Source organism: Phaenicophaeus curvirostris, chromosome 18 (genome assembly GCF_032191515.1).
Source record: "Phaenicophaeus curvirostris isolate KB17595 chromosome 18, BPBGC_Pcur_1.0, whole genome shotgun sequence".
Taxonomy (NCBI): Eukaryota; Metazoa; Chordata; class Aves; order Cuculiformes; family Cuculidae; genus Phaenicophaeus; species Phaenicophaeus curvirostris.
This window is the reverse complement of record NC_091409.1, coordinates 8,160,631-8,175,622: the sequence shown is the minus strand read 5'-3', so window position 1 is coordinate 8,175,622 and position 14,992 is coordinate 8,160,631. Positions and strand designations below refer to the sequence as shown.

The following is a 14,992-nucleotide window of genomic DNA, read 5'->3' as shown; positions in this document are numbered from 1 at the left end:
AGGGGTGAGGGCAGGAAGGGATCCTGGGTCCCAAACTTGAACCCAGCCCTGCGCACCACAGCACATCACCATGGCAACCGGCGGGGATGCAGGCAGCGGGCTGGGGATGCTGGATGGAACTCCCAGGGGTGACACGGTGGGTCGGGGCTGAAGGACTGGGGCTGGGGGTTGGCTGCCTTGAATGAGCCACAGAGAAGGGGTCAAGGTGGCCTCGATCCCATGGGTGCCGCCTTCCTTGGCACCCAGGGCCAGGCAGCCCCCGCCTCGGGCGACTGCAAGCATCCCTGGCTGCAAACATAGCAGCGCTGCTGGGAAAACAGCCAGTTCTGGCAAGGAAAAAAAGAAATGTAAAAACAGAAAGGGAAAACAAGCACAATGACAGCTCTGTCTGTGGGCAAACAGGCTGCTCCGGAGAGCCAAAGCGCTCCAAAAGCTGGGAACGTCACCTGGCGCGCGTGCTCTCCCTGTCGCACTACATACGGGTGCCAGGAGCTGGCACTGCTCTGGTTTAGGGGTTTTTTTAAGTGGAAAGGAAACATAGGTTGTTTTTTTAAGTTGTCAACCCCTCAAGGGGGGAAAACATTGCTGAGAATGCATGAATTACTATAAGTCACCATGAGGCTGGGGCCAAGCAGCTGATGGGCTTACAGATGCCTACAAGGAGATATTGTTAGTTATCTTATGTATTTAGGGAAACTGAGGCGAAGAAAAATTGCTTCGTCAACTAGCTATTACCAACTAACTTCTACAGGACATTCTACACTACACAAGAACTCAAATATCTAAGTTAGATCAGAGTCATTAAAGTTGAAAGACCTCCAAGATCATTAAGTCCAACCATCAATGCAACCCCAACATGCCCAATAAACCATGTCTCAGAGCTCCATGTCTACGTGGTTTTTGAACCCCTCCAAGGCTGGAAGCACCATCACTGCCCTGGGCAGCCTCTGCCAGGGCTTCACTGCTCTGTCAGTAAAGAAACGGTTCCTAATATCCAATTGAAACCTCCTCAGGCACAACTTGAGGCCATTTTCTCTTGTCAGAAGATACTATAAGATAGATCCTACAAAAACTTATGTACTTACAACCAGGGAATGACACCGAACGAGGAAAGCTGCCTGTTGCTGGAGTGAACCATCGCAGCCTGGCTGGGGTCACCCGATCATACGCTCCGAATTCCTTATTTATTGCTTTTTCAAACCAAGTGTATTCAGCTGGTGAAAGCCACACTCTCCGTGTCAGGCTGGGTTCTCATTACAGCATCACTGATGGCAGAGACACTGGCATTCCTTTAGCTAATTTCTGTTTATGTGAACCACAGGTTCTTCAGCTGAAGCACAAGAGAGAAACACCTCTCATCTTGGCTCAGCCAGGCACAGCTTTGCTGGTCAGTGAAACAGCGAAGAATGAGACAGAAAACAGATTTGGCATCGCAAAGGACAAAGGCTTGAACACTTTCTTACCAGCAAACAGTTACCTGCTCACAGGTGCCTTATTTGTGTTTCGTTCTCTTCCTGTATCTCACATATGGACTAAGAGAGTTCTACAAGAAAGCAAAGGGCTGAGAGGATGGTGTAAACTAAAACCAAAGAAAGGGAAAGCAATACAACACTGAAAATGTAAGGTTACGACTGTCGATCCAGTGCTGAAGACAAAGGTGCAAGGGAAAACACTAACGCTCCTCTTGAAAGCTGTTGTGAGGCAGCACGCAGAGTTTCGCACAGTTCTGCCTGCTCACCTCAGGGGCAGAGGGTTAATCTGAATCACCAAGGTGATTATGTAGCTGTAGGAACTGACTTAAAAACTGGGTCTCAAACCTCAGCAGCCCGGCAGATTACAAAGGGAGAAAAATAGACATTTCTAGAGATGCAGAAGAATGGAAAAAAAATTGCTTACAGGAGCACCAAGGCATCTAAATCGAATGAAACAGAAGATAATAAGATAGGGAGAAATTTTGGCAGAGTATCTCAAATAGTAATTGTTGACAGTGAATCTATTAAGCAGAGGCAGAATCTCTCACGAGGGGGTAGCAGGAGACCAGTTATTATAAAAATAAGACTATACAAAACATTAGAAATCATAGAACTATAGAAAAAAAAGACCCTCTGGAACTACACTAGTCTAAGAGTTCTTTTCCATCTACAAACTCATAAGCTAAGCTTTGTAATTAAGAGAGGAGAGAAATATCATAGCCATGATTGCAGCCCTCTCAGCTGCTTTTTCTTTGGTTCTTAACATCATTATCACTGCTTCCCTACACAGGAACTGAGCTTCGGAGCCATGGCTGGGATTTCTGATGAGTCCCACACCAGTTTGGAGATTGCCGTGCCCAGCAAAGGACACGATGACGCCAGCCAGCAGATGTACATGGAAAAAAGAAACTTTGTTCTGCAGATCCTTCAGACCACCATGAGCCCCCACCACATCCAGCACTACCGGAACAAATTTGAGGTCTTTAAGAAGTGTTATTTCTACGTGGACATCGAGCCCCGCCACGTGCATGCGAGAGACCAGAACCACGTGATGCATTGCACTGACATCATGCAACTCATAGATCCCTACCAGCTGCTGAAGATAAAGAAGAAGGCGAAAAACCAGATTGAAATTGAGATGTTGCTTATAGCGGAGCTGTTGGAGCAGCTAGAACAAGGACGGGAGGAGCTGAGACGCTACATAATGACTTGCGACATGATAACCTTCCTGGCCCAGTGGCCATTGATTTCGAAGAGGCTACACCAGCTCTCCAAGTTTATGGCAACTCTCGTTTCCTTGGATATGCCAGGAAAGCTCCACATCAAGCACCATTTGTTGTTACACGCAGATCTTAGAGGCACTAGGCTTCCCAGGTTTAGGGTTTCTCTCCGTGTCAAGATGCCTCTGATTTTTGATCGGAAAGGATCATTTGCATGCAAGAACTCAGCCAAGCTGAAGTGGTTTGACAAAAATCAAGAGCCACACCTCAAACCGTATGAACTGCACTTCAAGTTACTGACCAGCGAGATTCACAGAGAAATGGGATACAGCAGGATTCAAGAAGCCACCTCCACCTCATGCGTAGTCCAGGGCCTGCTGCCTGGCAGGTCCTACGAGTTTAGGATTGGAAGACCAGACACTCAGACCTTCATCCTTGTGAAATGGCACGACAGCATCACACTGACAACAACAACAGAAGATGCGGTCGGCAGCGCTTGTGCGGCAGAATGATGAGGGAGCGGGCAGGAGGATGCTTCTCATTTTATCCATTTGAAACAGGTTAATGAGAAAACTTAAAGGTAAAGCGTCTTTTGAAACACTTGGCGTGCAACTGAGCTTATTCTGTTTCCAAAAACAATTTTACAAGCGCCTTCCCCAAATCTCTTCAGGTTAACAGTGCCCATTACTAATTCCTCACACAAACTCGCTTCCCACAGCCGGGACGCACAGGTGGGAGCAGCGGGAAGCAGGCAGCCTTGCAGGACACCCTGGATGCAAAGCACAGGGGATGGAAACACCTTCCTAGGCTTATAGAGTCATTAAAGTTGGAAAAGACCTCCAAGATCATCCAGTCCACCATCAATGCAACCCCACTGTGCCTACCAAACCATGTCCCTGAGTGCCACAGCTACACACTTTTTGAACCCCTCCAGGGATGGAGACTCCCCCACTGCCCTGGGCAGCCTCTGCCAGGGCTTCGCTGCTCTTTCAGTAAAGAATTTTTTCCTAATATCCAATCTAAACCTCCCCTGGCACAACTTGAGGCCATTTCTTCTCATTCTATCACATGTTACTTGGGAGACGAGCCCAGCACCCACCTCACTGCAACCTCCTTTTAGGTAGTTGTAGAGAGCAACAGGGTCACCCTTCAGCCTCCTCTTCTCTAGGCTAAACAATCCCAGTTCCCTCAGATGCTCCTCATAAATCCTGTACTCCACAGACCCTTCAACAGCTCCGTTCTTCTTCTCCAGATGGTCTCCAGCAGCTCAGTATCTCTGAGGGGCCCAAAGCTGGACCCCAGATTCGAGGTGTGGTGTGTTCCATCCTCCAGTGCTTTTCATCCACCAAAAGCTGCCCAGTGCCACCTTCTTGCCCCTGTGGTGTTTGGTTTTTTCGCCCCAGGTTATTTTTATCCCCACATCCTTCCTTCAGAACACAAACCAAATCCTAAACTCTTCAAATCACTCTCCAGCCTTATCTCTAGCCCTGCCTCCTCTCACCCTCTACACCCTGTGCCTTACAGATACCTAAGCAGGATTAAATACCCACTCCTCTACGGCGCATGGTAAGATCACTCTGATTAAAAAACACCACAACAACCATGCCAACCACCCCCAAAACCCCTACAACAAACAGGGAAGGGCAACACAGCCACACGACCAACATGTTAAAACAATCTTTTCTGCCACGCGCATGAGTTAAAGCTCCTTTCCTTCATTTCCATTTGGTTCGCTCCATGCAGAGCTGCCTCCACGCAGGCTCCAGTCAAACCACCAAACGGACTTTTTAGTAATAAAATTTATTATTTAAATAAATTCAAATAATTTTTACAATTATGGCTTAAATATCAAGAACAAAAAAAAGGAATGTTGAGGTTCATTCTTAGAAACAGTAGTAGCAGGTAAAAATATTTGTATCCAAAACATCATCTGAGGTTTGCTGCAAGTCACAGACATACAAAAGATAAAAACCTGCCACGGTTAAAGTTCCTTAATTTACACTTCATGACTGTTAACATTTCATTTCTAGTTTAAAAAACCCAAGAATTTATTGCAGTAAATTGATTGTCCTACACAGATCCGTCCAGCTCCTCCCAGAGAGCCCCGTGGGCTCCTATCTACCAGCTGGTGCCAAGGGGAGGTTTCTCATTTCTGGACGCCTTTCAACCCCCATCCGAGCAGGACGCAGGGCGACAGCTACAACCACATGGATCACTGCAGGCTGACTACACACACAGCTTCCCCTGGGCTTAAGCTCTAGCCAGTACCAAGGAAATCATGAGCCAACATTTGTGTCCTGCACCAAAGTTCTTTTGTCTGTGAGCTGCAGGAAACGCAGAGCTTGTGATGGGACAGGTACCCTGTGCACCGTGCCGACAGCGCTTTCCTACTGGAATCACCAAAGAGTTGGTGGGTTTGTGGTTGAAGCATTTGAAGAATATGTGCTCGAACATAAAATTCTTTCCAATGTAAATTCAAAGCTCTGTGTGCAAGCGAAACCAGAGTACTTTGCACTTTTTTTCCTCTATTAACTGCTATGATTCTCTCTATTCATGAGCAAAAGGACAAGAACAGGACATTCCACTGTCACTAACAGTCTATAAAAAGTTCAACTAATGGCACTTTCTGCTATCCCTGACTATTCCAGCTGCACGACCAACGCTGCAGGTACCTGCTCACAGCCCAAACAGCCCAAGCCCCAGCCTGGCTGTTCCTCCTGCTGGGTGGTCCAAGGCAGCGTTTTCTAAATACCCGTTACAAAACGCGTCTTCAGAGGAACGAAAAATAAAATGCACATTGTCTTGCAGCGCAGAGGTGACCAAGAAAACCATTTGAGTCTCGGCTTTACCTTCCAAGGAGTAGCAGCACTTTTTCCCCACTGAGAGCGGAGAGATGCTTTGTGAGGTCTCTCTCTCTCAGTCTACAAAAACTCACGGCCAAACCGCCCACAAAAGCATTGGACTAAGCCACTAAGCTTGCAAGTGCAGACTCCTAAGCAAGACTCCTCATTTATATCACGTGTAATGAAATAAGTAGCAAAACAAAACAGGGAAGAGACTCTTTGCAGACATTAGATCATGAAAACAAGACCCGTTCATTCTAAAGGGACGAAGGCGACCGTGTCAGAATCAGGCTGGTGTCACGGTAAAGTGTTTATCCCAGCAATTCTAGTATCTCTTGCAATTCCCTCACCTTGGAGACACAAAATTGCATTTCAATAGTCCAGAAAACTATTCCTATGCTGGCTTATTTTGGAATTGCAATATTATTTGCAAAATCCGGCTGGTGCAGAATCTTTAAGACCCCAGCCAGGATGACTCCAAAGAGGAATAATGAACTTTACATCTTACCAGGTTTTTTATTAAGCATCTTTAAAACCAGCAGAAGGTGCTTCCTAGAGACTTTTGTCCCTTCTGGACTCACCAGCCACTTGCCTGTTATTATGCTAAAAGAGCAAGCCTGGTTGAATGGGGCTTTGAACAACCTGATCCAGTGGGAGGTGTCCCTGCCCATGGCAGAGGGGTTGGAATTGGATGGGCTTTAAGGTCCCTTCCAGCCCAACCCATTCCTTGATCCTAGCGTGCAAACCCACCCAAGGCAGAAGTGCAGGAATGTGGTTTAAAATAAGGAAGAGAACAACAAAATTTCTCCATAGGTCCTTGAGTCAAAACTAAGAGAAAGCCATGAGAACAAACACAGCGTTCAGTAAGGACTTTTCCAGACACGATGCTTTCTTATTGCACGTTCCTCCACACTAGAAAGAGCCAAGCTGCATTTTCAGTTGCAAACACAGGGCAAAATTCATCCCTGCCATAGCACCGCGAAATCACGGGGACCCCTCCCTCATGCCAAGGACACACTTGGAGCAAAACCACCCCGTGACTGCATCTTGGCTCCATCGCACGTGAACATCTAGAAACAACCAAGCGTGTGTGCTTGGGGAGAGCTGAGGCAGGCACTTCATACATTCACAACTGAAAGGAGAGGAAGGACATCACCCCTCCCTCAATACCACCACCGCGTTTCAAAAAGCAGCTCCGTGATTCAGCAGAGAGCACCACCTCGCTGCTCTGTGTCTGCATCAGCCACGTGTTACGGGGCGAAGGCAGCCTTCGCCGGTCACAGCTTCCAGTTTACAGCAGTTTGGCTACTTAACATAAAAAAATACATTATACACATCTATGCCGTGGTACACTTATCAAATTTACATCACTTCTCTTAAAAAGTCAGGCCTTAAGACTGTGAAACAAATCCACAGAGTTAAAAAGTAATAAATTAGAAGCAGCCTTTAAAAAAATCTGGGGTAGGAAAGGGGAGCTTTTGCTGGAAGAGATTTCAAATAAAACCCAGCACAGTTTAAAATATGTGTACAAATTCCAACATTTCCTGGTAGGAGCCGTCCTTGGTTTTTTGTTAACTTCACACTGGTGAGACAACCTCCTTCATATAAAGAATAAGTAAATCTATTTACAGCATCAACTTGGCCTTGGCTCTGTGGTATTTACAGCTCAGAGAACAGCGAGCTACACAAAGAGTGGTACGTGGTTCTCTCTTTGCTTTCTTTCTTCATTTAAAAAAACAAAGAACAAAATCCCCCCCTGCAGAATGTGTTTTTTTCTGCTTTGCGAAATGAGAAGCCTTAAAAAATCCCCTGGCCTTGGTTTTAAAATGAGTGGTAGCACTCAGAAGCTTTGATCCTCTAGAACAAATCGGAGCTCACCAGGCGGCTCCGTTGCGCGCGGTCGTTCCACCCGTGACGAATGGAGCGAGTGTGTTTGGTCCCCAAGGCGCAGCTGCACTGGCAGAGAGGTCGGGGGGTTCCGCTGAGCATCCCACAGTTAAAAAACAGCATCATCGTCAATAAAGTCACCCCCCCATCCACCCATTGCCAATGCTTTTTTGGTTTGCTAGAGCTGAAGGTTCCTATTCAAGGTTTGATTAAAAACCCCACGATGCCAAAGCCGGCGCCGTCACCGTGCAGGGGAAGATCCGGGCTCCCCCGTTGCGTTTGGCTCCGTGGGTGATTAAGGAATGGAAAGCTTGAGTCCTTCCCAAGGCACACGAAATGCAGTTCACATAGAGGGATGAACTCATCGAGGTACGACCCGTCCTCACCGGCGGACGGCTGGAGTCCTCCTGACAAAAATCCCCTGTGCTGCAGCGAAGCATTTGTGCTGCCGGTAATGCTGAAGGAGCCTCTTCCACAAGAAGTTGCTCTCCAGGAGGTACCGGTTCCCTGTCAGGAATGGGGGCAGTGAATTAGTGGCCAGAAGAGGCTCAGATGATACAAACTTCTGTCTACCATCTCGAGGCTGTGGGTGCTGGATAAGGCATGGAGCGCTAGGACGAGGGAGAATGGCTATAAATTGGAAGGGGGAAGATTTAGACTAAGCATTAAGAGGAAATTCTTCATGCTGAGGGTGGGGAGACCCTGGCCCAGGTTACCCAGAGCAGTGGTGACTCTTCAGAGCCAGGTTGGATGGAGCTTTGAGCCCCCTGGTCCAGTGGGAGGTGTCCCATCCCAGGGCAGGGGGGTGGAATTGGATGATCTTTAAGGTCCCTTCCAACTCAAACCATTCTATGATTCTATGATAACTTGCAGGAGTGTTTCCCTTAGCCAGCACTCTGTGAAATCCCAGCACTGCTCTGCGAGCAGCCTCCCTACACATCCCAGCCTACATCTGCATGATTAGGAGCTGCCACATTCTGTTAGGAGAGAGCTCTAGCTCACAAGCAATGGAAACACCGTGGTCTGAACCAGAGGCTGAGAAAAACTAATTCCACATGCTGCGTATGAGCCACACGCGATCTCTGCTTTGCCCAGACTGCCCACTTTTGAAACCACAGAAGAAAAAAAGCAAGACCATTGGTAGTACTAGTTTGCATTTCCACTCCTTTATCCAAGCACCCTGTTCCACTGGAGAGCTGTCCCCACTCCCAGGAGACCCACCTAAGATGCAGAGTCCTTCCTGAGCTCGTGTGATGCCGACATTGATCTGGTTTGGGTCGGTAATAAAGCCCAGGTATTTCTTCTGCCAGCTCTTTGTGGGCTTTCTATCAATCTCTGACCGGGGGCAGGAGCGGACGGTTGACAGGATCACGTATCTCCACTCGCTTCCTAGAAAGCAGAATTGAAACAGGGTTTTTTTTTCAGAAGGAAGCATCTGGCCTCCCCTCCACCCCACAGGACACTCATTTCTCTGCAGCAGACACACAGAACTGCAGCTTCTTGTCTGAGTTTCTCCAGCTTTGAGGTCACTGGATTCCTGGTCATTGGTCTCCAAAGAGAATGTGCTATGGCAGTTCTTCAGCACCCCAGTCAGACGTCCTCCACCTTCCTACCTTCATCGTTCTCATCCTGCCTGGGCACTCCAGAGGTTCCCAAAGAATTTATTACAATGACAAATCACTCAGAAATCTGGCCCAGAGATGCTTCCTCCACGGCAGAAATGCCCTTGGTGTAGGATCTGCTCAAAGACCATCTCTGTGAGAAGCCGCTTCAGTCCTCAGGAAGGCAGGAGAGAACAGAACTGGTCCTCCCCTCTCCTGCCAGCCTCACCTTGACTCTTCGTGATGGTGCAGACGGTCACCCCACAGATGCCCTCTCTCAGGAGGCTCTTGCTGATCTCGGACACCTGGGCGCTGTAGGGGCTCAGGATGGCGATGCTCTCTGGCCGGATGGTGCCATCTAGTGTCAACTGCTTCGCCAGCCTTACCTGGGGACAGGAGGGTCCTGCTCACCTGGGAGTGGGGGCAGGAGGGAACCAGCCCTCCAGCACCCTGTCCCCAGGGCAGAGCGGTGCCTGGCTATGCTGCTGCCCCTGCTCCAAGGTCTTTCCCTGCGGCTGCCTCTGGCCAGGAGCATCGTGGCACGCTCCAGATCCAAGAAGACATCAGGCAGATACTGTACCCCACTGATCTTTATCCTATATCGATACCCACTGTCCCTCGATGATCCCTGCAGCCCCTCTATGCAACACCCTCCCATTTTGCATCTCCAGCAATACCCTAAGACCCTCCTCACCGCCTGCTCCGCTTCTTCTGGGTTAGCTTTGGAGTTCTCATTTCCTTCCTCAGTAGAAATCATGAGGCTCTGCTCCTTCCCCTCCAAGTGCCCGAAGATGATAGGGCAGCAGTCATTATCTTTGTGATGGAAGACACTGGGCTTACGAAGAAGCTGGGGGCACGTTTTCAGACGCATTTCATAGAACTCCTGGGATGGGAACTCACAAATGGCTTTGTGCTGGCAGAGAAAAGGGGAGAAAATGAAGTGAACAACAGTCAAGGAAACTCTCACCCTGCAGGTTCGACCTGCAACGCACCAGGCACCTGCATCATTACTCTAGGAAGGGAAAACACTAATGGACTGTATCCGAGACAAGCCCCAACTACAGCATGTCCATGATGGAGAAAAGTCAATCCACTTGAGGGCCTCACCATGCGGTACTGGGTATCCAACATCCACGCCTGACTCCGGTAGCGCTCAAAAAGAGACTTCTCCATGCCAAGACTCTTGCAGAAGTCATGGTTGACCACGGGCCGCAGCTGTTTGTGATCCCCAAGCAAAACAACCTGGAATGAAGAGTGGACACCTCAACTCTGAGGGTGGTGGCACTAATGAAGGCAATCAGGTCTTTGAAAAGTTATTTGCACACAGACATTTGTCGCTACTTATTTATGGTATGGTTACAGCAACCTCAGTCAAGGGCCATGTTATATAAAGATCCTGACCCAGATAATGTGGAGCCTTGTTCCCATCTGACAGGAGAAAGACATCACATAGTAAGTCTACTGTGATCTGCTCTATTCTTCTCACCACTTTGGGCCTGGGTCAGCACATTTTTTGGTAGCAGTGATACCCACCCACCAAAAATCTAGCCTCATCACACTTGTTTTCTCTTGCAGAAGGCCAAGAGCAAGTTTAGAGCAGACAGCACAAGCGTGACTGAAGACAAGGAGCTGAGATGATGCACACAGCTAGAAGCGAGCAGGCGCAATAGTTCTTCACCTCAGCTTTCAGGCCTGCAGCAGGTCTTATGACTCTGTTTTATGCGATATCCACAGATAACGCGTAGCTCACGCATCTAGTGAGAATAGTTATGGACTGTGTGGACCTCTCTCAAGACTTCAGTTAGCAGAGTTATACGCGAGAAGGAACAACTCCCTGAAGGCTGAATCATGGATACACCACCACAGATACTACAAAGAACAACCTTAAGACCTGGTAAAACTCAGAAGAGCAGCATAGGGAGAGTGAAAGATGCAGAGATTTGAGAGCCCTGTGCAGCCATCCTAGAGACACATCTCTGGAAAGGTCTTACCTTCTCAGCATAGCAGTGGCTGACCAAGGGGATGAGGGTTTCAGGCTCTGTGGACATGGCACACTCGTCAATGATTATCTGCTTGACATTGAGCTTCTCCAGGGAGCTGGCAGATGCAGCAGAGCACGTGCACAGGATGACATTGTGCTTCATCAGTTCATAACTACGAGCAGCTGCCAAGTGACATTTGTACCTGGTGGTTGACGTAGAAGACACCAGGTTATGCAGAAGGGAGACATCTCCAGGTTCCTCATGCCAGAACCAGGCAGAGGTTATACATTCCCAAATTATTACGGCTCTACCTCCCTCCTCAGAATGAGCTGGTGTTCCCAGAAAAGGACTCTGGATGGCCACAGTGGGAAATGTACTTTGTCCTGAACTCAACAAGGAAGAGGCTCAGGGCAGACAATGCAAGTGTCACACACACATAATGTGTCACCAGAGCAGAAGCGATGCTGAGGCTCTGCACTGCACCCCTAGCCCCAAGGTAATCTCTCTTATCATTATTCCAAACACATGCTTATTAATCCGCCTTGATGTTTCCACCTTGCCCCTTGGCTTCACAAGCCAAGACAAACCCAGAACCTTTCACACGGTTTTTCAGTTTGTGTCAGCTGAGACTCAACAAGCACAGCCCAAACCTCTTCTCATAGAGGGAGGAGATTGCTCCTTCGGGCAGTGCTCCAGAGGTGGCACATGGCCAAAGCCAGCTGTCTCTCACCAGGGTCTCTTTCTTACTCACTTCTTTGTTTCTTCTTCTGTTATCTGCTCTCCTCTCTTCATCCGAGCATCAAAGTCACAGATCTCACGCCAACGAGGGTTGGGTGGCCGCCGGATGCGATGATGCAGGATTATTTCGCTGAATAAAGAGTCAATACATAAATATTTTCTAACACAGACCCAAGTGATCTCTTCTGCAATGAAGCAGACCACACCTGTCTATGTGGAGAAACCCTGCCAACTGAAGAAGTCACAACCAGAGTTTTCCGTCTTTATAGACCTAACACTTAGTTCACCTTTGAGGACACAAAACACAACCACTTTCATTAGCAGTTGCAGGCAGGAATGAAATCAGAGCCTTTTAGAGCTGTTCAAAAGAGAGCTGAAAACATCAGAGAAGTTTTCAACAACCTGAGTTTCCTGACTAAGTCCTACACTGGACCGTACACCTCCACTTGAAGGAGGTTAATAGTGCTGCTCCAAAGTAGCAAAGCAGCAACTGCATTTTCTCTGGCTTGTTCAGCTCAATAGTGCAGAAAACATCGTGTCCCTGCACTCTCAGAGCCTGAGGGACCAACGGTCCTACCTGAGCTCACGCTTTGGCTTTGCATCCCGCAGGGCTTTGCGGCTGACGTGCCGGTTGCTCCCTGGGTAGGGGTATTCCATCGCCTCCATGGCCTCCCCGTAAACCCTCAGTGGTTTCAGTGCCTTCATCTTCAGCAGCATCTCTGCGGAGGGAGAACAGGTCTGCTCAGAGAGCACCAGGTACCAGTCATGAGGAGAAAGCTCATGGCCTGTAAGGTGCCCAGCGTTGACCACACGCTTGCCTCTTCTCATAACCCCACCTGTATCGGTCCCTCGCCCCGCAGTGAGGGGTCTTCCCTTAGGACAAGCCCTGCTTGAGGCCCCTCCTGCCTCCCAGCCTCCCACTCACAGCCATGCGTTCTTCCTCCCACCAGTACAAGCTGCTTCGAGGGCTTAAAACCAATAGTTACCAGCCACAACGTCAACAGACTTGTTGGACGGGCCACAGTACAAGATGTACTTTTCTTCTTCAGAGGATGGTGTTTGCTCCTTCTTGCCACAATCGTTGTTCAGCTGATGGAACCAGTAGACAATGTGAGTTCCAACAACGGTTTTCCCTGTGCCTAGAAAAGCAAGGAGGTTGCTGAGAACATTTTAACAGTGACACCCATGTTCTTAGATCAGCATCAGGGGGGTCAGCCGTGAAATAAAACCAAGAACCAAGGGGAACGCACTGAACAGGTGTGGGTGATGCCAGCCCATGCCACCTTCTCCTGTCTCACCAGGTATAGTATGGAAAGCTGTCCAGGGAAGTGGCTGAGTCACCAGCCCCAGAGGAGTTTAAAAGATGTGTAGACATGGCACTTAGGGACATGGAATCATGGAATGGTTTGGATTGGAAGGGACCTTAAAGCCCATTCAGTTCCAATCCCCCTGCCATGGACAGAGACACCTCCCACTGGATCAGGTTGCTTTAAGCCCCATCCAATCTGGCCTTGAACACCTCCAGGGCTGGGACATCCAGGACTCCGTTGGTTTTCTGGGCTGCAAACACATATTGCTGGCTCACGTTGAGTTTCTCATCCACCAGCACCCCAAGCCTTTCTCTTCAGGGCTTCTCTCAACTTACATGGATTAGTGCTGGGTTTGGTAGCACTAGGTTAACAGTTGGACTGAATGATCTTAAGAGTCTTTTCCAACCTAAATGACTCTATGAAAGCAACAGATTAGCTCTAAGCTGCCCCTCAAAACAAAGCAGGCACGTACACCCACCCAGCCTTACCTGGTGGGCCTTGGATGAGCGTGAAGGGTTTTCTCAAAGCATTTAGAATAGCCTGGTTCTGACTCTGGTTGAGTTTCCTGCGGCTGCCAGGGAGATCAAAGGATTTTTGCTGCAGGATTTTGGACGTTGTCACTGTTACGGCAAAGAGCCAAGAAAATAAATTTAAAGAAGGTTTAACACACAAGCGATTTAACCTGAGGATGCAGCAGGTACCAGGCAGTTGCACCCCATGAACAAGATCACCTAAAAGTAATCTTTGTCCTATGCCAAGAGGTTCTGCCCATTGGCTCTGGGACCTAAAAATTCACCTGTACCACCTTCCTTCAGCAGAGCATCCTGCACCCCTGTTACCTCCCCTCGGCAGGGGGACACCCTTGGCCTGGGAGCGTAACCCCTACAGCAAGGACCATGGAAACCACGGGGAACCCTGCCTGGCCTCAAGTAGGTGCCACAGAGAATATTTGCACCTACCTTTTTTAGGAGGTTCATGGCCCAGGGCGATGCTTTTAGCAAGCTCAGACGCATACTTAAGCCTCCAAATTGCCTTTTCTTTCCGTCTGACAGACAAGGAAAAATAAGAATGAATGGAAAAAGGAATAAAACAGTGAAAATTGTAATACAGCCTTGTACAACGGTCCTGTTTATTCTTTCACTCTGCTTTGGCACTGTGTTATATTGTAGAATCATGGAACGGTTTGGGTTAGAAAGGACCTCAAAGCCCACCCAGTTACAAACACCTCCTGCTGTATCTGGTTGCTCCAAGCCCCATCCAACCTGGCCTTGAACCCCTCCAGGGATGGGGCAGCCACCACTGCTCTGGGCAACCTGGGCCAGGGCCTCCCCACCCTCACAGCAAAACATTTCTCCCCAAGATCTCATCTCAATATCCCCTCTTGCAGCTGAAAACGGTTCTCCTCATTCTGTCCCTGCCCTCCCTGATCCAGAGCTTTCCTGGAGCCCCTTCAGTGCTGGAAGCTGCTCTAAAGTCTCCCCAGAGACTTCTCTTCTCCAGGCTGAACAACCCCAACTCTCTCAGCCTGGCCTCACAGCAGAGGTGCTTCAGCCCTCAGATCATCTCCGTGGCCTCCTCTGGACCCGTTCCAACAGCTCCATGTCCTTCTTACGCTGGGGACTCCAGAACTGGACACAGGGCTCCAGGTGGGATCTCACAGGAGCAGAGCAGAGGGGCACAATCCCCTCCCTCGCCCTGCTGGCCCCACTGCTGTGGATGCAGCCCAGGACACGGGGGGCTTTCTGAAATCCTTCCACAAAGAATTTAAACCAGAACAACTCCTATTCCACCCTTTTGCATCTGGGACTATTTCTCAACAGAGAGCTGAGCATGCCAAGATCCCTTGAGAGCAGGGAACACAACTTGTGTCCAGACTACGTTTCATTATGACTCACCCCATTTTATTAGATCAGCTTCCAATTTTTTCCTAAAATTCACA

The 14,992-nt window shown here is 48.8% G+C and overlaps 2 protein-coding genes across 3 annotated transcripts in view; one reads left to right on the top strand and one right to left on the bottom strand.

Moving 5' to 3' along the window:
* Nucleotides 1-2,280: 2,280 nt before the first annotated feature.
* FNDC11 (fibronectin type III domain containing 11) lies at nucleotides 2,281-3,204 on the top strand. Its single transcript, XM_069872098.1, has one exon. It carries the CDS (start codon nucleotides 2,281-2,283, stop codon nucleotides 3,202-3,204), a length of 924 nt encoding a protein of 307 aa, XP_069728199.1.
* A 1,298-nt stretch (nucleotides 3,205-4,502) lies between these two features.
* Nucleotides 4,503-14,992, bottom strand: part of HELZ2 (helicase with zinc finger 2) — a 29,994-nt gene continuing 19,504 nt past the window's right edge. The window contains exons 10-20 of one of the 2 annotated variants that reach the window (XM_069871495.1): nucleotides 14,013-14,098; nucleotides 13,542-13,673; nucleotides 12,730-12,882; nucleotides 12,321-12,462; nucleotides 11,757-11,873; nucleotides 11,015-11,207; nucleotides 10,131-10,265; nucleotides 9,718-9,936; nucleotides 9,253-9,409; nucleotides 8,644-8,811; nucleotides 4,503-7,929 (exon numbers count right to left, since the gene is read on the bottom strand). In XM_069871495.1, coding sequence (XP_069727596.1) covers nucleotides 7,805-7,929; nucleotides 8,644-8,811; nucleotides 9,253-9,409; nucleotides 9,718-9,936; nucleotides 10,131-10,265; nucleotides 11,015-11,207; nucleotides 11,757-11,873; nucleotides 12,321-12,462; nucleotides 12,730-12,882; nucleotides 13,542-13,673; nucleotides 14,013-14,098 — 1,627 coding nt within the window. In that variant the 3' untranslated portion in view covers nucleotides 4,503-7,804. Of the gene's footprint in view, nucleotides 7,930-8,643; nucleotides 8,812-9,252; nucleotides 9,410-9,717; nucleotides 9,937-10,130; nucleotides 10,266-11,014; nucleotides 11,208-11,756; nucleotides 11,874-12,320; nucleotides 12,463-12,729; nucleotides 12,883-13,541; nucleotides 13,674-14,008; nucleotides 14,099-14,992 lie in introns of those variants that run through there. The other variant, XR_011338693.1, reaches the window with a different exon arrangement.

What these genes read in the sequence shown, in the direction of transcription:
- FNDC11 (XM_069872098.1), top strand. Translation starts at nt 2,281, where the DNA reads ATGGCTGGGATTTCTGATGAGTCCCACACCAGTTTGGAGATTGCCGTG.